This window comes from Aythya marila (assembly GCF_965140915.1).
Source record: "Aythya marila genome assembly, chromosome: Z".
Taxonomy (NCBI): Eukaryota; Metazoa; Chordata; class Aves; order Anseriformes; family Anatidae; genus Aythya; species Aythya marila.
Window position 1 is genome coordinate 74,915,679 of NC_139080.1, and position 27,966 is coordinate 74,943,644.

The following is a 27,966-nucleotide window of genomic DNA, read 5'->3' on the forward strand; positions in this document are numbered from 1 at the left end:
ATTCACACCAGCTGAAGAACGCTGCTCTTCGTGAATCGACACAGTCTGTGCTAATGGGAGACCAGGAGCACGTCATCCATCACTTCAAATTGCTGCAGCTCCAGATGGCCCCTTGTTCTGGGAAGTCATATCCTTTACTCTTTGTCCCCCACAAAGCTGAGGGACATACCCAGCTGCTGAAATATATAATGTACCTGCTGCAAGGAGCCATGTTGCAGGTTTGGCTAGAGAAGTTCTTCAGACCAAAGGCCTCACCCTACCTCACGTCTCTCCACCATGCTCCCAGTAAACCTCCTGAAAGTGTCTTGTAGCCTCATGTGTTAAACTAGGCATCAACTTCAGTGTTGGATGCCGCAGTCTCCCAAAGGTTTCTTGTTGCCCTTTTTACCTTAAACCTCTCATGAGGATGAATTTCTTCCTTTCAATACAACAGAGCAAGCAGGACCGATTGCTGACCCTGCGGGGATGGCAGAAAGACAGGTCCTCTGCTAAACCAAAGTGACTTGTGCCAGCTTGGCATTTTCCTTCATGACACTGTGTGATGGCTGCTCATTCATCATTAGTATGCTTCGCTGAAGGTTGCAGTCGGTAGCAGGGTAAATAACCTTTATTCATTTTATTTATACTCTAACAATTCTTAAACACATGCTACAGTTTATAGAAGCCGCAGAATGTTTGTATGGAGCCACTGACCCTAACAGCTATTGCAAAATAAGCAGCTGGTCAACATAATCTCCCATGCAAACACCTTCTGGGACAAAGATTAAGCTTTAGTGATTCAGCTCGATATTTCAGAGCCAGAAAAAAAAAAAAAGTTTAATAAATTGTGATTATTTGCTCAACTTACTATTGAAAACTGGCTCTCAATCTTCCTAATTCACTGTACTGTAATATTTTAATGCAAGATACTATTTTGCATAGGTTGTTTCTGCCTCAGAAGAGAGATTAAGTCTGGGCAAGTAAGGGTTTATTACATATATCAGCTCATACTTTTCATGATTCGGACGTACTGACTCAGAATTCTCTGGCTGGTCTTGTGACACTATCAAAACTGAGCACTACTGTTCAACTCACGGCTTAAAAATGTACATAAAGCTCATTAAGAATGATGCCGTCCTAAGCCCATATGAACAGGATCCTTAGCTTCTAACAGGGAAAAATGAAAAACCGATAGATTGGCACCCGCAGTTAGAAATGAGGTACGATCTGTGATAAGTGAATCTGAAGACTGGGGCCCTGTGTTTTACGTGGAAAGTTCATTAAACAGCAGTTTTGCTGAGAAAAAGACTGAAGCCAGACAGCGTGAAGGTATGCTGGCTCGTGCAGAGTTGGCTCTGCGGCACACCAGTCCCTCACCTGTTCCTACCAGAGATTTGTCAGTAGCTTTTCACTCCCGTTTCAGTTTTAAGCAGTGCTTTCAGTTTCAATATAGTCGGTCATTTTCTGTGGCAGCGTGTGAGCTTTGTGGACATAGCATGGTTAAGGGTGGAGGAGACCTCCGAGATCACCCTGTTACCACTGTCGCCCACTAAACCACGTCCCCGAGCACCACGTCCAGCGTTTCCTTGAATTCCCTCAAGGGTGGGGACTCCACCACCTCCCTGGGCAACGCGTCCCAGTGCCTGACTGCTCTCTGTGCGAAGAAATGTCTCCAAAATTTCCAACCTGAACCTCCCTTGGTGCAACTTGAGGGCACTGCTTTCAGCCCGTACACCGGGACTCGACACTGAGCCGCGTCACCCCGGAGCCAGATTTTGGTGCAGTTCGGGGACATTTTGGCCACCAGACTCTTGAAGCAGCTACGACCGAGTTCTTGGAAGGGCACTGAGGAGCGCTTCACCGACACCAGCCCCTCTGAGGCAGCCCGGGGGGCGGCCGCGCCTCACCCCACAGCCCGCCCCACACTGCGGGCCCCGCCGCCATGGCCGGGCGGCAGCGGGGGCGGTACCGGCCATAACCGCCCGCCCCTGCCCGGCGGGCCGGGCCTGCGCCTGACAGAAAGGCGGCGGCAGGAGGAGGGGGAACGGGAAAGGGGCCGGGGAAAGGAAGAGAAGAGAAGGGAAGGGAAGGGAAGGGAAGGAAGAAGGGAAGGGGTCGGGGCTGGGCTGGGCTGGGCTGGGCTGGGCTGGCGGCAGCGGCTCCTCCTCGGTGCGCGGTGGGGACGGGGAGCAGAGGCGCAGCCGCGGCGGAGCGGGGATGGCGGTGCTGGCGCTGGCCCTGGAGGGACTCGCCATCTTCGGGCTCGTCCTGTTCGTCGTGCTGTGGCTCATGCACTTCATGTCCATCATCTACACGTAAGCTGAGGGGCGAGAGGTTTTGGGGTATGGGGGGGTATGTGGGGGGGGGGGGGGGGGTAGGGAGGGACGGGGACGGGCCCCGCAGCTCGACCCCGCAGCTCCCCGCACACCCCTTCGTGCTGGCTGAAAAAATGATAAAAAAGAGAATATTTTAAGTAAATAAATAGATAAAGGGGTCGGCGTTCAGGCCCGGCGACCTTGCGCCGCCGCCTGGAGTGCTGCTGAAGGGGGGGGGGGGGGTGAGGGAGGGCGCGGGGAGGCCCCCTCCTCCTCCTGCTTTTAAATTTATTTTATTTTATTTTATTTTAATTTATTCTCGGTGGTTTGGTGAATGATGGCGGTGTGCGCAGGGTGTCCCCCACCACCACCTCCAGGCCGGTGCTGGGTCGCGGGGTGCCCGGGGTCTGTGTAACAAAGCGTGCTGAGCCCAGCCCTGGATTCAGCTGGGTGCAGGGCGCTGCCCCCGAGGGGAAGGGGCTGGGGGGGGGCTCCTCGCCCCCTGCACGAAGCACCCGGCTTGTGCCGCTGCCTGAAACGAAAGGCCGCTGTTGCATCACCGCAGGCATCGGAGAGTATCGAAATTTGCGCTAGGATCGGCGGTGTTTCGGTGCTGGTGAGCTGCAGGGGTGCCCTGTGTGGGAGCACAGGCGGCGGCTTCTGGACAGCGCTGAGCCGGGTGAAAACAGCCCCTCGCCTGCCAAAACTTCATCCAGTGCGGGAGCGTGCGGCGGTGCTGCCGCTGCCCATGAATAATGAAGGAAGAGCGGCAGCTGTGAGGGGCAGGAGACCCACAGGGAGACACGGGAGGAGACATGCGAGAGGACGAACAGCAGGTTTGTGGCGAGAGGGGAGCCAGGGGGCCGTGCAGGAGGGGGATGTTGTTGGCAGCCCTCGCCACAGGACCCTGCTGTGGGTGGGTGACACCAGAGCAGGGCAGGCAGGGGACGCCCAAGGGACTGCAGCCCCTGCACAACCCATAGTGGGGCAGGGATGCTGCCAGAGGGAGTGCAACCTGTGTGTGAGTCACGGCAGAGCAGCTGCACCTGCTGGAGCAGGGAACAGCTAAGGAGGAAGGAAAATGAGCAAGCAGCGAGGTGGGGCAGAAGGTGGCTGTGCACTGACCACGGCCGCCTGTCTCGCCTGGGTCAGGAGGGGCTGAGCATAAGGTGCAGGGAAGCACGAGGAGCTCAGGTGGGGAGGAAAGGTCTTTGCCTGAAGCCGGGTTTGGGTAAGGGAAACAAAAGGCGCTTCTCTGGAAGTTTGGTGCTCTGCTTTCTTTCCTCAATGCCCAAAACAACAATTAATTTTCCCCTAAGTGGCAGTAACTCGAAGTGAGAAGAATTCCCCAAGCTGAGGCTGCTTTGCCTCCTCCCGGAGCTGGTGGAGAACACGGGCAGCGGCCAGACCTGACATGGCTTGGCCCTAGAGTAAGCGCCGTGGCTGTGAAACCTGGGCAGAGCTGTGGGTTTTGTCACTGCGAATTTGTGGGGCGCCTGTTGCCTGCGTGTGCCACCCCTGCTCGGTACACAAGGCAGTAACGGGCTGGGAACTCGCCAGCTGGCTGGGCGCTTGCCCCGGGCTGTGACACCCCTGGAGAAAGGCGTGCTTCCAGCAGGGCTCCGCAGGGACCGGCCCCGCAGATCTGGGTGCCTCTCTGCTGGAGGAGGGCCAGCAACAGGGCTGTTGGTGCAGGAGGGTGTCCCTCGGGCAGAGCGGAGCAGCTGGTAGCTGACGTGACCAGCTGGCGAGCTGTGGTGGAGGGCCCTGGCCATGTGGAAAGGGGACCGCTGCACCCAGTGTGGCCACGCAGCTGCCCCTCGCTGGAGGGGAAATTAAAGAGCTGGAGCAGTGGGCGGCTGAGAGCTCTGAGGTGTGCAGGGTCTTTGCTTACATGTGGGAACTCCTCTGGATCGCAGGGAGAGGGTGTAGCATCAGAGCAGAATTATGTTTACCACGCACGGAAAACTAATTAAACTGTACCCGCTACAGAAAGCAAGGGAGGAAGATAAAAGTAATTACTCTTGCCGTTTTCTCTTTGCGTGGATGATGCTGTTGGTTTAACACTTGTTAAAGCGATAGGGGTAGGGACTGCTTGTTCTCAGCCTGTGCTGCGCCCAGCGGTGCTTGGCTGGTGGGCTGGAAGGGCTGATCTCTGCCGCTGGAATGATAATGCCAAAGCTGCTCAGCAAAGCTTTTGTGGCCAAGGCAATTCTCAGGCTGTGGTTCCCCTTCAGCATTTCGGATGCTTGATTTAAAAGGAAATGCCCTATGAAGATGTGTGAATTAATTAGATAAATGGGATTATACATCTGTTAAGAATGTAATCTTTCCCTGTTTTTAGTTGCTTCCGGCAGTTGCCGAGGTTAAGGTCATAACAGCATCTCAGCTCTGCTGGTTTGCATTGCAGTGGCTTCAAAGAAGATACAGGTTTTGGATATCTAGGGTGGCATGCAAGGTTTTGGTCGGAGGAAGAATGCCCACTGTCTGTGCTCCCATCAAGGCACTTACTGCGTGGGATACGAGTCGTGCACGATTGTCAGCTTGGTTCTTGACGGCTTTTTCCCCTGCCACCTTTCCTCGCTGTGAATGGGCTTGATTTATAAAAAGTGCAGCGGGTTTGGTGGATTTCATGTTCCTTCGAAATAAGCACGTGGGCTGGAGCAGTGAAATTCAGGCGGCCCCACTGCTAAGCCAAAAGGTGATCTCTGTAAATTGCCTGAAGTATGTGATTATCAAACCAGTACACGCCGGGTGCTCGCCGTGTAGCACTGACTCAGTGGAGTAAATGAAATGAACACAGGCCAAATGGCAGTTTTTTATTGCTAGTAATTAGGTAAAGGGCACTTTGCATGTATTTGCTCTGTGTAATAAGGCAGTGATGACTGACCTGGTTCAGGCTCTATCCTTCATGCCCAGCTTGGGTCCTTGGGCAGGACCCTTGTGTGCGTTTAGCTGCTTGGGTCGGGGCTGAGACACCGATCCAGCAGGAGTTCAGTGCTGGAGGTCACTGGGTGTACCAACTCTGAAACCTTCTGAAGCTGTGTGGACAGCCAAAGCAGACCTTCAGAACTAAAATCAAACCCGTAGCTGTATCTGGAATGAAAGGAGTGCAACACGAAAAAAGGATCTTACAATATCGGCTGAAGTGTTATTCAGGAGGCCGAGGAGTAAATCGTAATTTATTTCAAGGCTGCTAAAATATCAATGTTGAGTTAATGATGCCTAACTATCATTCTGATGATGTGCAAACAGTGGAACAGAAATTGTCTTAAATCGGGGGGGAAAAAAATAAAAACAACTGAAGCTGCTTTCTCGGGGTTTATGGCACTCTAACACGTCCTGTATTTCTGAATGACTGACTGGCAAATTCTGTGGCAGCGGGTTTGCTGCTTTGACAGCGTTTTAAAATAGATGGTTCTAGTTTAATAATGATGGTTTTCTGAACTTTGTGTCGCTTCTAAAATAAGACTGGCAAACAAAGTCTGTAGAAGCTAGAAAAAGCCTGACTTAAGCATAACCCGATCTGTTTCCCTACCGTGTCTTCCGCCTTTAGTCTAGAAACGAAAGAAAGCTCATGTTTTACAGTTCTCTGAATAACTTGACTTGATTATTTCAACTTGTATGCCACGCAGAGATGTGTTGCTAATGTGTTTTGGGGACCAAAGAGAGGATGGGACATCTTCGGAGATGTTTTGTCTGCACTGAGCTCTGCCAGTGCGAGCTCACAAAACCTCAACCTGCTCGCAGCTTCCTGCTCTGTTTTCCTGGCCCTCGAAATGGGACTCATGGAGTCCTGTTCCAGCCCTGAGTCTCCATTGTTTTTGTACCTGCTGTCAGCAGCAATTCCAATTACAAGCACCTCATTTAAATTATTTTATTATTTATTTTTTCCAAGGGATCCATAGTCAGTCCGTACACAAGTTGTTCATTGTGCTGGTTCGCCAGGTATCAGTGGGGAGGATAGTACCATATCATTTCATTGATAACTACTTGCTGGTTTTAGCTTCTAATTATACTTAAAATGTCTATATGTTAAAGAGTAGCCAGTGATTGAAAAAACCCACAAATTTTGTATTCATGCACTGTTCAGGTATAATTAGGTGTACTATGCCTTGTCTGAGTGAAACCCAAGACTTCCAGAAACATAAGTGTAGTAAAACTCCTAAATCTGACTAAAAACATATCTAACACACCTGGTGTGAGTCATATGCATCTAAGGATGAAGTTCAGTTTACAAAGATACAGAAAAATCAAGTTTTCTTCTAAACAAACACCAGCTCCCTTCTCCCCCAGCATAGCTGGTGTTTGATTTCTGCTCTTTGTGAAGTCATGTTGATCTTTGGGTTAATAACATGTTACTGTAGAGCAACTGTGACCTTTCCTTCTTAACACAACGATTCTGTTGTCCGTATCTTATTGTCTTGTCCCCCTGTATTTGTATTTGTCCCTCCCTTGCTGCTCAGTCGATGATTTGTGTCCAGCCCTACCCTGCTCTGCTCTGACATCCTTGCTCATGTCCTTCTGACCTTTCTGCTTGTTGGCACGGCGGCTCCTTCCTTCAGGCTGTCTTGGTTTTCCACCGTCACTGTCAGTGCCTGGCAGCGGATTGACCAAAGGAGATGGATGAGCAGTAGCGATTCCCTTCGCCGTGACAGGGCTGTGGGTTTTTTTTTGGTTTGTGGCACTGCTTCAGAGGCAGCCCTCAGACAGAAGCTACGAGGGGAGGAAGCGCGTGCTATCACGTACCGCCAGGCGTAAGCGAGCTAAGATTTGGATGAACTTCCCCGGAGATAATGCAAGTCCCTGTTTGTGAGATGAGAGGTACCCTTCCCTCTTGTTGGTGATCAAACAGAAAACCGAGAGATGCATGCTGGAGCTCCTCCAGGAAGCGGCTGGGAGGTTCCTAGCACATGCAGAATGCTCTGTCTGTTCTTGGGTTTGTTTTTCTTCTCTGCTCAGATGAATCTGTATTGAACTCAAACCATTTAGGCTGAAATTTTCCATGCAGGTGAATAGTTTTTTCCAGCTATGCAGCTGATGACAAACAAACCTGATCTGAAACGTTTGGTAGCTTTAACAGCAGATTGTCACCTGCGGTCTCATCTGTGTGGAACAGAGAGTGGAGTGAGCTCATGATCTCCATTAGTAATCTTTCTGCAAAAATGCAGAGGGTTAAAAGGAAGTAAAAACAGAGCTTGCATGTTTGACCACAGAGAGGGACACCAGAGAATTAGGAGAAGTCGGGCACTTCTCTGAAACTTCTGTTTGGTCTTGGGTGACGCTGCTACCTTCCTGTGATGCTGGTCCCTACTAGCTAGGGACTGATGGGGATGGAGGCGGTGTGGAGGACGCAAGCTGTACATGTTGCTAATCTTAGACAACCTCAAATTTACCTGACTCTTGTAGTCACCAGGCTTAATTTTAGGTGATATGTAGGGAAAGACAGACCTGGAGAAGGCAAGTGTTAATTTGTGAGTTATATGCACTAAGCTTGTGATTGGGTGTTTCTGGACTAGAAGGAAGGAAAGCAAAACAGCAGAGAACCAGGAATCTGAGAGTGGTAACAATGTTGGAGAAAAGCCATAATGCTGTAGGCAATTAGCTGATTTTTTTTTAATGTTATGTGTCAGGAGGATAAGGTACAGGTAATAAACTGTGGGGAGGCAGTGTAATATCGGAGGCTCTTAAAGTGGATGGTTTGGGGGAATCCAAAGCCAAAATTAAAGACTGTCTGGGATAGGCTTAAAGGAGAGCAGCTGTGGCAAACCTGCGGGTGATATCCTCAGTATGTTGAGAAAGAGGAGTGGTGGTGGTGCAATAAACGTGGCAAGTGTGCTGGTAGGGCCAACCATGTCTGCCTGGTGAATGGCTTGTGTGGAAGGGAAAGATGGGAGGCTGCAAGATTTGGGGTATACAAGGCATAAAACCAGGTTAAAGGGAGCGAAATGGATTGTGCTACCAGTGTAAGCTGGGGTCTTGGAGGCAAAGCAGCATCCAGCTTTGCCTGCCAGCTGCAGAGGAAGAATCTGAGCAGTGGGACGAGGAAGAAGATATCTCGCGTGCTGGCTACCATAACCTTAATCAAGATCTCACAAAAGGGGAAAGAAGCTGAGGCTGTCTGTAAAGCAAAGGTTGCCATAAAGGTGCGTGCAACTTGATGAAGTTGTGTAGGCAGAAGGTGGTAGATGGCCATGACAAGTGACTTTAAGAGTGAATTTGTGGAATTTGTCAGAACTCCTGTGTGGCATGCAAAGTATGTAACTAGTTTTTCTCGTTTGCTAGAGCACTCCTGAAGTCAAAAAAAAAAAAAAAAAAAAAAAAAAAGTAGTGTTAAAAGTAGTCAAATTCATCGGGATTGTAATTTTTTTCTTATAACTGAAAGAAGTTCTGCAAGTTTGGTGCCCCTAACATGGGTCTTGCATTTTACTGAAGAAGACTATGGTGTAGAAAAATAATTAACGTACTTCAAATATTTCGCAATAGATCAAAAAAGCCTGTAATTTTTGCTTATTGCAAGGTGAATAGTTTGCATTTTCTTAAATACGCTACTTATAGTTGATAAAGATCGAGGCTAGATTATACCTTCTTGTTCTTGGCTTGGGCTAATTCATACCTTGAGTCAAATTACTGAGGTTGTAGCATGCATAAAACAAGTCTTACGTTGTCTTCTGGGCAAGTAAGGTAAAACATGTTTACAAGCGTAGGCAAATGCAGAAAGCCGCAGTGAAGCATAGTACCAAGTAAAAGACTGTCTTGGCAGTGCTGCTTGTAACTTTTTTTTGCTTTGAAACTGTATTTCTTGAAGCAGTTTGACCTCACAGGTGCTCCTATGGACTAACCTTTTTTTTTTTTTATTATTTAAAAAAATTAATTAAAACAGCTGGATAACTAACAACACATCTCTGTTGCTGGTAGTCGCTTTGGTCTATTTTAAACCATTGCTTGTTCCCCTCTTCAGAAATACCTCTTTGAAAACCAAAGTCTGTCTGTTTTGTTAGTTGTTTGTTGTTTTTAACCCCTTGGTAAGGCTTCTGTCAGCAGTGTAGTCCATGGAGAAGGAAGCTGTTTAGGTGAAGAAACATCAATTTTCGTCTTTGCAAATGTCCTATTTGTAAGTACTTGTTCTGGGGTGTTGTTTCATTCTGTCTGTGTAATAACAAATTCTCAGGTGATTGTTGCTATGGTTTGATAATGATAGCATGCTGCCCTTCATTTTGAAGAAGTATTTCTCTGGCCGTATGCATACCTTGCTTGAAGCAAAATCAAGATGCTGAAAATTAGACTTCGGTCAACATGCAGAGCTATTTTTGAGGAGGTGTCTTAAGCGCTTTCTGCCAAAATAGTATTTTTTTTTTAATCCTAAACATGTTTTCCTTGCAGACTCTGCTGGAGTAAGAGTTAAAGCAGAAATCTTTCAGACTTGTCTCCATCGTGAGAGCACGCATGGTGAAGTGAGAAATTCTTCCTCCCGTGATCATCCTCGCAGACACGTGTTGGGCTGGGGGAGCGGGGGAAGCAGGCAGGGTTTCCAGGCTGCAGGAGTCTTCTGCTGGCCTCTCGCCTGCCTGGCTCCAGAGAAGGAGGTGGTACAGCTGGTGGCGGAGATGCTGCGGCGAGGGCTGTACCCACCAGCCTTTTGAAACACCAGCGAGGTGTTTCAAAACTGAGAGGCTCCGTGTTCCCTTTCAAACATTTGTAACGGGGAGGTGAAATGCACAGGTTTCACAACAGCATTTCCAGGCAGATTGTTTTACGTAGATCATGTAGGAAGGAAGGATTTTTTTTTTTTTCCTTTTAGGGCCTGTGACCAAAGTGTTGTGTGTATATTTTTGTGGCTTTTTGGTACAGAAGGCAGATGAAATTTGCAAAGGTGGTTTTTCTGGTTCCCATCTGCTGAGGGAGTGGGGGGATTACTTCTCTGAAGCCTTTAATATTGTGTTGAGTATAGAAATTACTCTAATGTTTTCTTTGGAAGGTTTTCATAATTGCTTTCTTTATTGGAAAGTCTTGAAGGTCCCTTAAGACCGTTGCAGAGAGCACTGACAGCCCTGTAGGCCAGACAAGGTGTGTAGCTTTCTTATTATCTCAGTTGATACAAGGAGGGACTGGGACTGTGTGTTCAGACTTGAGTACATCGGTGTTTGAGTGAGGTTTCTGCTGCTATTTTGTACTCTGGAAACATTGTAAACATGAAAATGAGTTAATTAAAAAAAAAAAAAAAGGGGGCGGGGGACTGTCAACCACTAAAATAAGGAGAAAAGTATTGACAGAGTCTGTCTGATTTGTTCATGCCATCTCTGGCCAGTCATTACTACAATTCTCTTACTTGCCGTTAACTGTTTTGGAAGCTTTCAGGGGGAAGAAAATGGAAAATGTTGATGAGTGGCACGATGGGAGCAGTAAGGAGCAGCAATGGGTCTGTAGGAAGCACCTTATTTAATGTTGAGAAAACAATGTTGTCATTTAAACTTGTCCCTTCTGAAATTAATAACGATGTGCTATTTTCTCCCGACAGAATTGCAAAATAAGTCAGAAAACTTTTTTGATTCAGATTTGAACTGCATTATCTCACAGTGCAAATCTTACAAAGCTTTATTTAAAATTTTCATGCTTTCTTTTTTTTTGGGGACTTGCTTCTGTGCTAAGCCCTCACTGCTGCAAGTGGTTTACCTGGTGCAGAGCTGTGGCCGTCTGCTGGAGGTGCCCTCATAAATAAAACACGGGGTGCAGTCCTCTGAAGCTGCCTGACACTCGTTGCAAGGAGTCTGTATCAAAAAGCACTTCTACTTCTGTGCCTTGCTGGCTCTTCATTTGCTGCCCAAAGGGATAATCTAAATCCCCTTCCACCCCTACACCTTCCTAAACGTTTCTGCTGCTCTAATCTGCCTGTAGCGAGCGTGTGGCGACGTGGTGACTCAGAGCAGCAGCGAGCTCTTTCCGTGGGGTAGCTCTCGGTTTGGTCAGCCGGCTGATCCAATCTATCCCGTGGCCCTGGCTGCTTTATAGGGTGTGGGGAAGCAGAAGCCAGGCGTGAGTGAGCTGCTGTTTTGATGGCAGCCTGCAGGTAGGCTTCGAGCAGGACCAGGTTCGTTTCAGTGCTTGCCATGATCCAGTAATGGCTGCGGCGCAGGCAACGCGCGGAGCTTTTGTTAAGCACACAGGCAAATTGTGCAGGACCTAGGATTTGGATGGTAAAAGGGTTCCCTTTATGTTTAACTGCAGCCTATTGTATGGGAGCCTGATTGTTTCCCTTTTATCTTGTGGGCGTGGGGATAAGAGAGGGGAGTAGGGAAGGAATTTCTAGATTAAAAAAAGGGGGGTGTTTGCTAGAGGTTTTCAGTTGAGGTCTAAACTGTTTGCTCTTACTTATTTCCAAAAGATAAGGTTTTTTGTTCTTTTTTCCTGCTTCAGCTTTTTTCAAACACGGAGTTAAAAAAAAAAAAAAAAAAATCAAAATCTAAAACCCCACCTTTGAAAAGGCTGCACCACCTTATGGATTGCCTGTGCTGAATGTGACTTCTGTGATAACATGTTAAGCTGTTCAGAAAGCACGTCGCAGGGAGTTTCAGCTCTGTATGAAGGCTTGAAGTTAAAAATGTTAAATTGCACGAGATAAGGTTTTTATTGTTCTGCATTGTGTGGTTGTACTTGTCTTTACCGCCCGCTAATTGAGCTCCTGATTCCCAGAACTGGAAGAGCAAATTGATGTTTGTGTTCTGAAAGCATTTCCCTCCCGAAAAAGTGTCATCCCCACAGCCCAGGTTATGCCTCATTCCACCCCTCCTTGAGACCTTTAATTCTGCGTTTTTCTGTGAGTGTGTGTGGAAAGCCTCTTCCATGCAGCCGTGCCAGGGAGAGTGGCATGTCTTGTAAAACACTGGCAGCAGTGTTTTCTACCAGCAGCTGATACTGGTTAGCCCTTCTGGTGGGCCAGTGAGGACAGGGAGCAAGCTGGAAGGGAGAGGATGCTGCGAAGGACAACTTCTGTGCCAGCCAGCTGTGGAGGGGTTTTCAGGGGACTGGCCCTCATCCCACTGCAAGTGTATTGACACCAAACAGACAAGGGAGAGGAGGAACACCAGGGGAGCCTTCTCTTCGCTGTTAGTGAAGCTGCTTGATCATCCTGGCCATCATTTCAGGGTGTGTGCTTGCTAAACTGCATTGAGAAAATGCTGACATGATGAATGGACTAACAGGTGATGTCTTCTGCTTATGGATCTGTTTTGCAGTTTTCAAATCCTTCTGAAGTCGAGGAAGGACCCTAAGAAAGAATAGTGTAGTAGGCCTCAGAGTGCTCAGTAGGATGTCCCTTAAACCTGGTGAACTCCTGCTTTTTACCTTTCTGCTTCCAGAAGAAGAGGAAACCATCTCCCTCTTGTTTCTCATGCTCCGAGCCCAGATCTGGTATTCCATCGCAGATCCTGCTCTCCACAAATCCCTGTGTGAAATGATTCAGCTGACTAAGATGGGAGCTGACCAGAGGGCGTGTGTGTTTGTGTGGGTTCAGAATGACAAGCAGGGAAAGCAGCCTCTTCCCAAAGCAAAGATCTCCTGGGCTATCTCAGCTGCCTGTGCACCACAGCCTGCGAGGCTGCTTTGGGTTGGAAGGGACCTTAAGGACCACCCAGTGCCACGGGCAGGGACCCCTCCCACCAGACCAGGCTGCCCAAAGCCCCATCCAGCCTGGCCTTGAGCTGCTAGCCCTGAGTATTTTAATTTATTTCCCGTGATGGCTGGTCAGTTTCTCTGGTGATGGTAGGTGTTCAGCTGTAGCATTTCCACTCTTCTTCAGGTTGTGTCAATGCACAAGTCGTCCGTATCGGTGTAAAATGATGCTGCTTCAGTGTGGCGTGACGAGTAGCAGGTCATCTGATGGCTTACCTGTAGGGTAGCAAGCTACCCCACTGAACTGTGCTCTGTTAAAATTCCCAGTCTGTGGTGCTGTGTAGCTGGGTGGATCCTGGTCATGCCACGTGCCCCGTTTGCAGGTTTTCTAGGGCTTTCCTCACTCGCAGCGTGTGTAGGCTCTCCTTTATGTAATTCAGTCACCTCCGCAGTCCTGCACGTCAGCAGGGCTTGTGCTGTAACGCCTGGCGAGGCTCTGCAGTCCTGTCACTTGCTGCATATTCTCTGTCACAAACCTTTCCTTTTTTTTTTTTTTTTCCTCTCCTTTCCTCCCTCCATTCACTCTTCTCTTCCCACCCTGTTACCCTGTTCTTAAGGATTTTGCCTCTGTATGCAAAGCTTATGTGTGCATTGCTACAGTCCATTTAAAATGGATTTTTAAAAAATTTTTTGCCTTACATGCCTCTTACTCCTCCTTTTCAAAGTTACATTATTTGCTCTCCCTTCATACTTAACAGCAAACAAGGGCATTATGTTTATGTGAACATTGGCAAGGAAATCATTGTGGTAGCTTTCTGAACTGTTAAAACTATTACTTTCCTTGTTTCGCTCTGACTGTCCCTTCTCTGTTAATTGTTCTGCAAGACAATTCCGGTTCACCTCTGCAGTGCCCAGGCTCAGGCTTGGTGACAGCGTGAGGACAGTCATCTGTCTTTCTGTCTCTTGGACCAACCATTGCTGGTGCTCTCTGTGCTGAGCTTCTGGTGTCCAGCTGCAAAACTCGTTCAAAGGAGCGTTCTGGGGAAGCAGAGGAAGTAACACGTGAGGATGTTGCTGTCGCGTCTCAGGGAAAACTGTAAAGAACTCCTGGAATCTCTTAGTAGATCAATAGCTTCCCTTCATCAGGCACATTCTTCAGGAGCAAGGCGCAGGAACATGACCTCTTGTTTTGCCATTTAACTAGGATGAATTCCACTCAGTGGACAACCGCCTTATTCTCTTTTTTAGGCAGCATCTTGTGAATTGTAAAAAAATTTAATACAAAATATTATTTCAGTCTGAGTACTGTGCATGTTTTCATACTACTGCAGCATACAGTAGATGAGAACTCATTTTGCAAAGATTGATATTGTAGTAATTTGCAAATGTTACGTTTCAGCAAATACTTCTTTTCTGCAGTTACTTAGATTACATATTTACTTCATTAAAATTTTATTGTGTTCTGGCCCACTGAGAATTTAATTTTGCATTAATTCACACAGGAGCGTAGAATTAAACATTCATGTTAGTGAGTTGTGGCACGGTTTTAAATTTTACTTTGTATATTTATTGCTGAAATATTAGTGATAGTCTAGATTTTTTTCTCACTTTATCCATGATTCTGACCAGGTCTGGTATCTAATTTTTAGGATATTTACACTATAGTTGATAGTTGTACTTTTCTCGGAGATGTTTAACTGTTGATTCTGCTGATCAGTTTTCCCCTGTGCTTTCAGCTTGATTTAAGTTTTGCATAATTTAGTATAGGAAAAATAACATGACTCTTCTTTTTTTTTTTCTCTGTTGTTTACAGTAAGTTGTTCTTCTGGTTATCCCATTGTAATACCAATAATTCTAAATACTTTGTAGGAAGGCAGGAAAATCTCATCTCCCGATTAGACTGCAGAAAGTGATACTTTTACTGTTCAAAATGTGTACAGTTTGGAAGTTTATCTGAAATATATAGAAAGTTGAATGAGGTTGAATTTAACCTATTCAGCGCTGAAGTTCTTTGGGCATTGCCTCTGACATGTTAACTGTCATCAGGTCTAAAAATGCTGAACAAACCAAGTTTTGAAGCAGTTTTTAACTTCCGAGTTCCTTAGTGTTCACAGTATTTTGAGTAGAGTTCTCTAGCGTATCTTCATTCTTTTATGGTGGTGTGTTATTTCTCTTACAGGCGTCTTCACCTAAATAAGAAAGCTACAGATAAACAGCCGTATAGCAAGCTTCCTGGTGTTTCACTTCTCAAGCCGTTGAAAGGTGTGGATCCTAATCTGATCAACAATTTAGAAACCTTCTTTGAACTGGATTATCCCAAGGTATGTATATTATTTACAGTCTTTCCTCTTATGCCTTCTAAACTGGTATCAAGTGTTTGTGTTAGAGCTATTCAACTTGATTGTATAGTGAGTTGTTCTTCCTTCCACAGCTAATGCATAATTACATGTTTTATGTGTTCCAGACAATAAATACTGCTCTTAAAAAAGCTGCTTATGAAGAAACATGGCTAAGACTTGGAAATAAAACATACTCTAGACATTAATAACAAAGAATTGCTCAATGATGAGATTATCCTATAAAAAAACGTTGAGGTGCAGAGTCTCCAAGCCACTTAGCCACTGCTGGAAAATAAATAGTTTAATAAAAGCTCCCATTTGCTCTTGAACACTGTTTGACTTTGTAATATTAGTGATAAGTAATATAAGTGATAAGTGCCAGAGTCTGTCCTTGCTTTAAGGACTGTGCAGCATAAAGTAGAAATGCTTGCTGCATCCTTGGGTACCTGGCTTATGCTACCGTGTGTGGAAAACATGCTATTCCTACTACAGGCCAAGATTTTGAACCCAGGAGATATTAAGACTTTTTTCTCAGTCTTTCTCAAAACCATTTCTGGTAATGTTCCTTCAGCTGTAGAAGGCTAAAGGTGTGGGTAAGCTCTACAGCAGGTTTTTGTTGTATGTGCTATTTAGGAGTGAGTTCAAAACTGTCTGGTAGGGTTTAAAAAAAAAAACAACAAACAAACAACAACAAAACACTTGGAACTTACTAAAAATTGGATTGTTCTTTTGTAATGACATCCATGGCCTTTGAAAAGCTTGAGGCACGCAGGTTTGAATCCTTTGACTCACTGAAAAGTGCAATAAAGGTTAAGTGTAGCCAAAATAAATTAAAGCACGCTTGAGGCATTCTTTATATGCTAATATTGCAAACAATGCAAAAAGCTTGCAACGCGACCTTAAGACATTCTATGAATTTAATGAGCATCTGAACACTTGACTACAAATACTTTTTTTTTTTTTAACCTACTATGCATATTGAAATTTTGGCAGAAATCCCCCCATTCCTGTTATATCCAAATGAACCTGATTCTAATGTTTATGTAGATAAGCATCTTTGTATTTCTTTTGCTTTAGTCATATACTTTGTAGCTCTTTAGTCTGTTACTGTACACAAAGACAATTTACTGTGTAAAAGAATTTTTCTCTGTACAAATATTGGCGTGTCAAAGCTTTTTGTTCTTTCTCGTTGAATTTCTTTCAGACTGTGAATATAGAAATGTCAATGCAACTGTGGATGGAAGATTAATTTTACAAGTTACCAGCAAAAATAATTGTTCTTTTGCATATTTAATTGAATCAGCAGTAAAGCGCTAATTTCTTCAGTTGGTAATTTTCCTGATGTTCAAGATGTCAGGACCATTCTATAATAGTGGAAGGACCTGCCTGCTTAATGAGACAGGTCTTTTGCCTTTTAAATCCAACTTCTTATGCTGGTAAAAAATAATGTGAAGCAAATATTACTGACTCTTTAGGTTAGCAGGCTTTAGGCTTGCACTCTGAGACATAAATGTGCCTGTCCGGTAGTCTGTAGCACTAGACCAAGTCTTACTAGCTACTATTTAGTGGTTAATGATTTTAAGTTTCCACAACCTAACTTTTGATTGCTGTATTTTTGTCTCTATCTTTTTTTTTCTTGAATGTATTTATTCCATTTATTTTATTCAAAACTGTAAAAACATTACTTTTTACTGATTGAAAACATCAGAAATGGTTATCACTGAACTCAGCTCTTGAGATTCAGCTTTATTTTTGATTATGTAAAATAAAGTTCAGGTAGGTGTTAAAGCAGTGTGAGGGAGATTGAAGTAACTGTCTTGATCAGTAGTTGGAACTTCTCATTTGGCATAGCAATTGTAAATAAGATTCAACAATAATACTGTTCTTAAGCTGAATTTTTAATTTTTGGTCTGTAAAAATGGCCACCAGGTTTCTTGATCAGAGATCTAAATTTTCTGAATGTTCTTTGTATGGAGCTCTATTAACTTCTTGTAATACTTAAGCAATTTGACCAGGGAGAAGGGAAGGTTATGTCAAGTAAGGAGCATTCAGGGAATCTCTTACAAATGCAGAAACAAATGTTTCGTTCCAAGCTTGTAAAGTTGTTTCAAAACATTATGTTGAGTGATTCTTAAAAAATGCCACTTTTTCACTCTAGTGTCTGTAGTTCATGTAATATGCGTGTAGATTGCTGAAACTGCTACAGTTTTCCTTTACCTCTTGATAGTTTTTCTAACTGTTTTTCTGTTGATGAGGAAAATGTATACACATTACGATGGCAAGATGCATGTCCCTGAGCTTAGCTTTTTTATGTGCTTAGGTACACACTTACAGGTCTCAAAGGATTATCTTCTGTGCATCTACATCTACTACAAAGTAAAGAAAGGAAAGATGCAGTTTGATGTACAATAAAGCTTGTGTTAACATCTTAGGGAGTTCTCTTAGGGGTATAAAAAGAAACCTGACTGTCTGAATTCCATTTTTAAGTGTCTTCCTTGTTTTGTCATGCAAGCATTCAGAGCATTACAGGCTCTGTTGGTAAAGATAAAATTCAATCACAGTTCTGACATACTAGAGTTTGGAAATTAACGTATGTTGACTGAAAGTCAAGATACAGATTGCTTGGTCTGCTGTGAAAGCTAACGCTTTCATGGCTTGTATCATCATTTCTTTAATTATTTTGTGTACTGTAATTTCATAGAGTGTAAACTCGGTTTTAAGATTCGTATGCGAGCAAAAATGGCAGTGAAACAAAAAATGTTGCCTTTTATGTGTACCAGAATATCTTGTTTTGTGCCCAGTAAAAACGTTTCCAATAACAGGAAAATGAATGTTCTTAATGACAACACTTTATAAAGAAACAGGTTTAGGTTCTTCTCACAAGTATGTGGTTGCACATTGAAAAAGTCTTATTTAGCTGTAGAACAACCCCATTAGTTTTTTTTTCCAATTCTATCCCAGTGCTCTTTATTTTTTCAGTTTGGTGTACCATTAAGCTTTATTCCCTCAGCTATACTGATATTGTGTGTGTGTGTAAAAACAAAACAGAAAAACATCTGTGCATTTGTGTACACTTCTGTTTTTCTTTTTTTACTAGTATGAAGTACTACTCTGTGTACAAGATCATGACGATCCAGCTATTGATGTTTGCAAAAAGCTCCTTGGCAAATACCCAAATGTTGATGCTAGGCTGTTCATAGGTAAGCAGCGCAGCTCTGGGGTGGGACTCTAGCTTGAAAAATCTCTTTAGGCCTTCAACTCCTTGTACAGTATTCTGCAATAAATAGTTTTCTTGTTCTGACAGCGTTGGTTCTGTAGCTTAGTCATCTGTTTGAGAGAAGTATAGAATTAATTTTGTATTCATAATTTGAGACCTCGTTTTAAAAACAAACAAAACCAAACTGTAGGAAGAAGCATTTGTGCAAGCCCCTCCTCACCCCCCAGCTTTTTTCTACTAAATCTGGAATTCATCAGTTTAAATCCCATCTCTGTGCTGAACTAAACATGCAGGAAGTTACTTAATGTTGTGGGTGTATTTGAGCTTGAGGTGTTACAATAATCCTTTTTCACCAACTTGGAGACTGTGAGTCTGTTTCTTCTCTTTCTGATTATATTAGAGGAAAGGAATAAGGCATATTAGAACTAAATACTAGTTTTAACTAGAAAGCTATAATGCTTCTCTGACATGAAATAAACTGAATCATATCTGTTAGGAGCAAACTGTCTCACTGTTCTTGCTTCTGTTCTGTATTTTTTTTTTTTTTAATAAAATTGGCCTAGAGCATAATGATCATGATCAGTAGTAGCAAACAGCATTGACCCTACAGAATGTAGTAACAAGCTTTTTAGTTCTACTGTCCTTTCAATGTCATTAACCTTATTACCTTGGCATTATGAGGAAGCACTTGAATCCTTTTCCTTTTTAACCCTCTGCATAATTGTAGTAAGAGCTAAAATATAGAAGTGAAGGAACACTTAAAATTTTAATCTTTCTATTAAGTTGGACTTAAAGAATTGAGAGGTTAGATTATTCTGTTTCAGTTAACACATCTAAGTATTTGGAATATTGAGCCTAGATTGTAAAAAGCATGCATTTTATGTGCATTTTTTTTTTTTAGGTGGCAAGAAGGTTGGCATCAACCCCAAAATTAACAACTTAATGCCTGGCTATGAAGTTGCCAAATATGATCTGATATGGATCTGTGATAGTGGAATCCGAGGTAGGTGGGTGTTGAAATGTGATGACAATTGTATTGCTCTTACTTGCTGCAAGCAAGCAGTTGTGGGGGATTGTTTTAAATGAGAATAGAAATAGAAATTCTGGAAAGATATTTTCACAGAATAAAGATGCTTCATCTCTAAAAAGTATAAATACCATTTAAAAAAAAAATATTAACCTGCTTTCATTCTAATTGCTGTTGATCATAATAATGCTAATCATAATTACTGTTTTACTGACACTGTTGCCCGAAAGTACTGCACACTGAAGTGTACCTGCTCTTCATAATAAAATGAGTCACTGCATTTTCTGTAGAGTAGCCTCTTGCTAATGACAGCACTGTTCAATAAATTGTTCTCTCATTTGTCACTTAGTCACACCAGACACACTGACGGATATGGCCAATCAAATGACTGAGAAAGTAGGCCTGGTCCATGGGCTTCCCTATGTTGCAGACAGACAGGGATTTGCTGCTACCCTGGAACAGGTCAGTGCAATGCTTTCTTTTTCCCTAACACACTGCTGGCTGATTAAAAGTTGTATAGTGCCTTCTGCAGCTTTTAAGTGAAGGGATGTTTCATTTATTTTTAGCTGCAGTTACACTTCAGACTATCTAGGATAATGTTTAAATGTTTGAAAATTCAACCACAGTCCGCTAAACATTGATTGAATATTTAAGTTTGCAATTCCAAGAAAGAGTGCAGGATTTTATTTTAAAGTTAATTAAAACTGGAAACTTCTTCACTACTTATTCAGAAAAGGCTATTCATTTCATGTTTCCTTTTGAATAGGAATACAAAAATGGCTGTATGCCAGAATAGTCCTTTTCATACAGTGTCTTATTTACAACTCAGCGTATAAGCAGCACCTTTGAGAACAGAACCTAAGCAAGGCATATATGCTGTTTTCAGATAGTAGTCGCTCAGCTGAAAATACCAGAAAGCTGGGAGAGATCCTGAACAGAAAGTAGTCTTGTTTGTTTACTCAATATACTAGTAGGAATGGTTTTCTTAGAAGAACGTTTCCATTCCATTTCCATTCTATTAAGTCCATTTAGACTTTCAACATCTACAGCTGTATGTAGCAGGAAGTTCCACAGTTACAGCCGCCACCACCTTGTTCACTCTGAACTTTGTTCTTCTGTAGTGTACTTCATGTCTCCTAATGCTTCATTTGGAAGAGAAAGTGAACAGCTGATTTCTGTCTATCCTCTTTATATCACTTATGTTTATCTGTCCTATTCTTCCCTCTCTCTATTCTCAGTAAGTTCTCTTTTGTAGAATGAAGAGGTTGAGTTTTCTTGTTTATTCCTTTTGTCTCAAGGCAAGTAATTTAATCAATTATCTTTTATTCTAAGCTGGCATGAATGAGGCGTTTTGGCCCTGAGTCTGATGTTAGTCAAAGGCAAAATATGAGAGACAAAAGTGCAGGGAAATTCAGTGGAGAGAGAGCAGCTCGTGTGAGTTTTCTGCAGCAGAAAGTCTGAATTGATTTTTTTTTTTTTTTTTTTTTTTTTTTAAGGGAGCTAGAAGCAGTAGCACAAAATTCTTAGTATTGCTGTTAATCTCCTTAGTACAGTATTTCATCTCTTGCTACTGTATTCCTGGAAGAGCTTTTTCTTCCCATATCCAGTATGCTGTAAGATCAGCGTGGCTCTTCTGGAATGAATTAGTGTATTAGTAAGACCATCAGTGGGAAGAAGTAATGAGAGGTGCTAATGCTCAGTACCAACTGTCTTTCTGTAGAAAATTGCTGGTTCTATATTAGATCTCACAAAAACATAACTTGCTTACAATCTGAATTTTTATTTTGCCTATTTCTTCTTGCATGTACATTAAATAAACAAAATTCCACTGGTTCTATACCACCGTATAGTAAGCTTCTTTGAGAATGTATGCAGAAATTTACTTGATGTTTACAAGGAAGCAGCATATCTTTTTTTCTATAACCAAATCTATAAGTGATTGGTAGTATGATTTTTAGTATGTACTTCCTGAGAACAACCTCTTAATTAGAAATTAAATACCAAATTAAATATGGTAGTTCAATACATGGATTTAATGAACAGCTTAAATTTATAAAAACAGCACATATCACTATTAGATTTATCAGTTTTGGTGATACGTTAGATTTCTTATGTGGGTGGCGAAGATCTTTCCAAGTATATCATCATAATTGGCCATGTCTAGATTATTTTTTTTTCCAAACACTTACAGGAGAAAGCTGTGGGTAGTACTTGCATAAATACAGGTAGATCTTTAAAAGTCTTATTTGTCTTGTTTTTGCAGGTTTATTTTGGAACTTCACATCCAAGGTCATATATTTCAGCCAATTTAACTGGCTTTAAGTGTGTGACAGGAATGTCGTGCTTGATGAGGAAGGATGTCTTGGATCAAGCTGGAGGACTGATAGCTTTTGCACAATACATTGCGGAAGATTATTTTATGGCCAAAGCTATAGCTGACCGGTAAGATGACTGGACATTGCTTATTGCTTTAAGTACAGTTTTAATCCTTATTTTACGTATAGGCAGTTGGGTCAGTTTCACATGTATACAGCAAACAGCTTTTACATGTGCTTTGTCCTGTCAATGTATTCTTGGAGAAATAACTAAGTCACAGTGCACTCTATTCCTTTGGGAAAAAAAGTTTCAGAGAATTTGGAGTAAATATTATTCAAGTGGTATTTGCTACCTTCCAAGCAAGAGACTTGATAAAATCTGCTCAATTTGTTTTGCTTATGTATAAAAATGTGGCATATATACCAAAGAAACTTTCCAAGTCTAATAAAATTCTTAGATGTTTGTTCTAGAATTGGTCTTTGCATTTCTTATTTGCTCTTTTTTTAATACACATTTATATTTCAGGGGCTGGAAATTTGCAATGGCCACGCAAGTTGCAATGCAAAACTCTGGTTCATATTCTATTTCTCAGTTTCAGTCCAGAATGATCAGGTAAAATTTAAATTTTTACTTCTCCCTCTCACCTCTTACTTGCTTCTGATGGGGAAAACTTAAATTATTTTGATAGAAGTTTTGCTCTCATCATTTAATGTAATATCCAGAATGATGAAGTTCCAATGCATGGCTTGAAGCACTTTTCTTGTTGGTGCTGAAAGAGGGGTGCTGGCTTTCCACAGAAGTAGGACTAGGATATTAACATCTTAAAAAAACAAACAAACAAAAAACTAAAAACCTTAACAACAACAACAACAACAAAAAAACACAACAACTTTATACCTTTTCAATACTATGCACAGTATGTTTGAAAGGGAGATTTTTTTGCCATGCTTAATGTGGAGGTGTACATTAAATGAGATTAAACTAGCATTGAGAAAGACCCTGTCGGCTCTTCACCTGATGAGTCTGTTGAAGAGACATAAGGAATTGTATATAGTTGGAACTTATTTATTTGTTTTTCCTAGGTGGGCCAAACTGCGAATTAACATGTTGCCTGCCACAATAATCTGTGAGCCAATCTCAGAGTGCTTTGTTGCCAGTCTAGTTATTGGCTGGGCAGCTCATCATGTGTTCAGATGGGATATAATGGTATTTTTCATGTGTCACTGCTTGGCATGGTTTATATTTGACTACATTCAACTAAGAGGTGTTCAGGTATGTAGCTTTTTTTTTTTTTTTTCAAAGGTTATGAAAGTGTTTAGTGCCAACTACTTCAGCAAAAAGATAAATGTGGTTGTAGGGACAAATTACTTCTCTTGATGTTGTCAAGGAAATACCAGGTCAAATACTGCTACCCCTACCCACCTTCCAGCTTCAGTTATAGAAGCATGAAAGGAGGGTGTAAGTGTGTTTCTTCGTAATATTGTTTTCTGAGTACACCTACCTATACATAGGCTCTGAAAGTTGGCTTCTCTGTTGACTTTATCTCTTCTGCATTTGTTTCTAGTCTGCTCTACGTTAGCATGTCCAGAATTTTTAAGCTTTTTTTTTTGAGTCCAAGAACAGCAGCTTTGTGGGATTTTAGTTTTCTTCCTTTCTTAGTTGTTCTTTTGTCTTGTATGACTTGAGGCTTATATGTACATTTTAAGTATACAATTACTTAGTCTTACTCTATTTTGATATTGAATAATGGATTTATTGTACAGATGTAGTCTTCTAAAAATAATTCTTTTCCATCACTGGAAGAAGTGAAACCTCAGCAAAACTTTGAATATAGAAGGATGTCACAAGTCAGTACAGCATTTGCTGTTTTAATGCTGTAATTCCTTATGCTATTTTTTCTGTGACCATATTCCATCTAAATCTAATCCACGATTGCTTGTGTATACAAATTTATCAAATAGCTCTCGTTATGAAAAATATTCTTTTTGTAGCCTTAACAGTTACTAGAAAGATAAATTGGTTCTGCTGTTGATTGTGTAGAACACCAACAGGCAGGTTTCACAGTCACCTTTCTGAGTCCTCATCTCACCATGCGTGACACGTACATGGAATAGGGGAAGAGCTTTGTGCCTAGTCTTCCCCTTCTGAAGCCTTCTGAAGCCTCCTCAGTTTCCAGCTCTGCATGTGGCTGGAAATCCTCAAAGGAACAGAAAAGGCAGAGGCTCTAAGCTCTTTTTAATCCCACTTTTTTCCAAGGCTAAAAGCTTGGAGTTTTTTGAATTTCACTCTCCTGAGAAAGAGCAGTGTAATTCTCCCATCTAGGTGCTGCTGTTGTGGGGTCTGTGGCAAGAACCTAGTGCCTGCTTGAACACAATTTTACAGAGCGTCAAAAGGAAAAAACATTTAAACTTTTCCTTGCCTTTTGCTCAACACAGAAGTCATTCTTTGAACCTTGTGGCTCATTCTGTCAAGCTTTGCATGTTTAAATATGGGTAATACTTTGAATAGGAAAACTTTCTTGGATTCAAAGAAGTTTATTGATAACGTAAATCTTTTCAGTAAGCTTTCGTATAGACTTGTTAAAACACTTGTGTTAGAGATAAACATGCTATTCCAAAGGAATTTTGGAGTTAAATATTTGTTCTTATGTTCCTAGGGCGGTGCTTTGTGCTTTTCAAAACTTGATTATGCAGTAGCTTGGTTCATCAGAGAATCCATGACAATTTATATCTTCCTATCTGCTTTGTGGGACCCCACTATTAGCTGGAGGACAGGACGCTACAGGTTACGTTGCGGAGGCACTGCAGAAGAAATCCTTGATGTATAGCCACAGCTTTGTAACTGTGAATGTCAAAAGAGAAAGGGGATCAAAAGTATTATAAATTGTTTATATAAGTACTTTTAAGAAAATCTACCTTCAGTAGTTTTATTACTTGTATGTTTTGGTATCTGTTCCTTAATTTATTTTTGCATGGCACTTGCATCTGTGAAAATACATCTGTAGTTTTGGCCAAATGGTACCTTGCTCCTATGTACAAATAGAAATGGTGAGAATTGGTCCTGACATCTACTTGCTATGTGAATGCTCTGCAGTAAACTAATTAAAAATTATACGTATATCCTCCTGGATATGAACAGCTTCTTACTCCATGGTGTACTGGCCTAGCAAAGCCAGGGGTCACATAGCTATTGTCCAGCTGGCTTGCACAAGGCTACACCCAGTAAAATCACAGAAAAAGTATGTCTGATTTCTGTCATATCCCACTAAATTGAACCAGTAATAGGACCTCGGGAAAGAAGCTCTTAAATGCTTTATGCCTACCTCTTGTAGTTGCTGCAGAACAAAACGAATGGAAAGGTAAAAACGCTTTGCAAAAACAAGCTAAAGTAAAGCTGGAGTCTCGTGTTTATATGTATATATGAAATACTTGTCATTGCAATGAACCAAAAGTGGACTGAGTTTGATAGAATGCATTGAAAGGAATTATTAGACAGTCATGTATTGTGAGCACATTTTGGCCAACTCTGATCTGGTTCGGTCTTGAACCTTGTTAAGCACTGTGCTGTAACTAGCCTAGCTGGTCCCCTTCACTATTTCCATCCTTTTATAAGGGGTGTTTTGTGTGAGTGGATGCTTTTAGGGGGGCGGGGGGGTCACTAGGGAGTGGAAAGGAGCAGAAATACATTTCAGAAACATTTCACATGAGCTATTTTCTTACACACACAATGTCTTAAGAATGTAATTTCATGATGCAGGTATTTAATAACTTTTTAAAGTGAACATACATACCTACACTAGTATCATAATTAAGTATTCAATTGCAGTAGTTATTGTGAATATATTAAAGGGCTGAGTGAGTTTGCTGTTACTGATTAAAGTTGTAATCTTAATTTAAATATCAAACTAAGTCTACTCTTGGCTTTTTGCCTACTACTGTTAGTCTAGCCTTTAAATTGGACTTTTGTATTCCAGTGGTATGACTAAAAAGACTAGATTATAATGCATGCCGTGTTTTCTGACCCCTTCCCTGTAGCTTGGTTTCCAACCTCATTGTGAGACTTCCTAATTTGTGGTGAACTGGACTTGTTTTCTTTGAACCTTTTAAATTAAAAGCAAAACAAAAAACAAAGCAAAGCTAGAGAGGGATGTTGCATAAGCCTTTTGTTTTCATAATTGTATTTATGCTACTTTACTTCAGATGGGATAGAATATTGCCACCATGAATGTGAGCTGTTAATTATAAGGCTGAAGCCAACAAAGCAGCTTTAAAAGTTGGATTATAACGTGTAGCATATTAGCAATAATGATGTGTATTTATAAAAATGGATACTTTTACCTTACTGAGCCAATCCCTTAATTGTCATATGCTACACACTAGCGTAATGTATATGTATGTGTTAAACATACTCTGGGCCAAAATGCTTTATCCACCTTAATATTTCTTTTGCCTTATGATACAATGGAACTTCTTTTAATGGGCATTTCTGTATGAACAAAGGCTTTTGATGCATGCTTCATTCTTTTCATGTGAATCAGGAAGAAACTTTTCCTGAGGAAAGTTGCACACTGAAAGCTAGTCTAGTTGTGACCCACGAAAACATTGTTTTTAAGAGTTTCTACATAGTTGAATTTTGCTGACAACGTTTGTATCTTTGTTTCATGAAGTTCGATGCAATTCATTGCGCTGTTGAAGTGAAGCATAGCTTGCAACGTAGCATTATGCTGATTTCTATGCAGGCAATGGAACAGAAAACCAAAAAAGGCTGAACAGGCTTCATTTTAAAAATGTAAGTGGGGATAACTGTTTAACGGGTGCTTTTGTATTAGTAGAGCCATCTTTGGTCAAGAAAACTGAAGCTTAAGCAAATAGTTTAATTTGAGTATTGTCTGGTTGATTATGGAATGGAAACCAACACTGTCAGATGCTGTAGAAGATGCTGCAACAGATCTTTTAAAAGTTAAAAATGGCTAATGTAAAGTTGTGTTGATATACAGATATGTAGAATGTACCATGTTTATTTAAAATCATTGTCTTGTTTTTCTTTTATTTAAAAATAAATTTTGAATACAATGTTTGGAATACATTTTTTTTTTGCATTTTGTTCAATGGCATTGTAAAAAGGCAGCTTTGATTTAAAGCGTTTATGACAGTTTTAATGGGTTTCTTTTCTAATTCATCTTCACTGCAATAAATGAGAGTGCTGTGGTGTTTTTTTTTTTTTTTTTTACACCTATGCCATCTGTTTTGGATTTTACATTTTGCTGAAATTACCTTTCATGTGCCTAAATCTTTTGAGCTATCCTTAGGTTTTTATAGAATAACTCCAGTGTATGGAAACGTCATAACTGATCAGATAGAAAACTATCTATTGTCACTAATCAGCCTAGATTAAGGCTTTATAGATAGATGTCTTTGCTATAAAACTTGTAGAAATTGAGGAGTAGCATTCATACTTCGCTTTGAGGCACTACTGCTGAGAAAGCATTCTGTGCTTGCGCTGTCATCGGACTGGTATTTCTTTTCCTTAATACATCCTCTAATACCAGTTTTCATGCAAATCTTAATAAGAGACTGTGCACAACAGAGCTGCTGGAGTCTGGGAGGGATGGTGGAAACAAACACCCCTGGAATCGTTTGATAACTGCTTATAGAAACACAAATATTCCTGAATGCATTTCGTGCTCAGTGCAGCTGCACAGCACACAGCACAATACTTAAATCCCTCTTCTGAGTCCTTTTATTAATTTCCTCCCTATTAAGCAATGCTTTGGCTTTTATTCTGTGCTTTCAAATGAAATATTTCCCACTTGAATTCCTTTCATTGCCACTCTTCTGTCTCCTGATAGTGCTGACTACCTTCATTTCCTGTTTTCAGGGCTTGAACAGTTGATGCCTGCTTATGTCCATCTGCTTTCATATCACTTCTGAAAGCTATTTCATTCATTGTAAAGGCCTCTTACTCCTCACACAATTATTTTCTTACCTCATTTTAGGGTAGGTCTGAGCTCCAGGCGTTGTCTGGTTAATCTTGTCTCTCAAGAGCTTAAAAAGTGGACAACAACAGTGTCATGTAGTAACAAAGAAACTTCCATAGTGCTACAAAGTGACTCGAATGCTCTTGTAGAGTACCTAAGAGTGACTTTTAAGCATGTCTGAAAAATAA

The 27,966-nt window shown here is 41.9% G+C and overlaps 1 protein-coding gene across 1 annotated transcript; it reads left to right on the forward strand.

The window, feature by feature from the left end:
• Window positions 1-2,136: 2,136 nt before the first annotated feature.
• UGCG (UDP-glucose ceramide glucosyltransferase) lies at window positions 2,137-26,873 on the forward strand. The gene is made up of 9 exons (XM_082783029.1): window positions 2,137-2,294; window positions 15,082-15,223; window positions 18,339-18,441; window positions 19,360-19,461; window positions 19,835-19,947; window positions 21,749-21,927; window positions 22,327-22,413; window positions 22,884-23,073; window positions 24,458-26,873. Exons 1-9 carry the CDS (start codon window positions 2,197-2,199, stop codon window positions 24,626-24,628), a joined length of 1,185 nt encoding a protein of 394 aa, XP_082639155.1. The 5' UTR covers window positions 2,137-2,196; the 3' UTR covers window positions 24,629-26,873.
• Window positions 26,874-27,966: the final 1,093 nt, after the last annotated feature.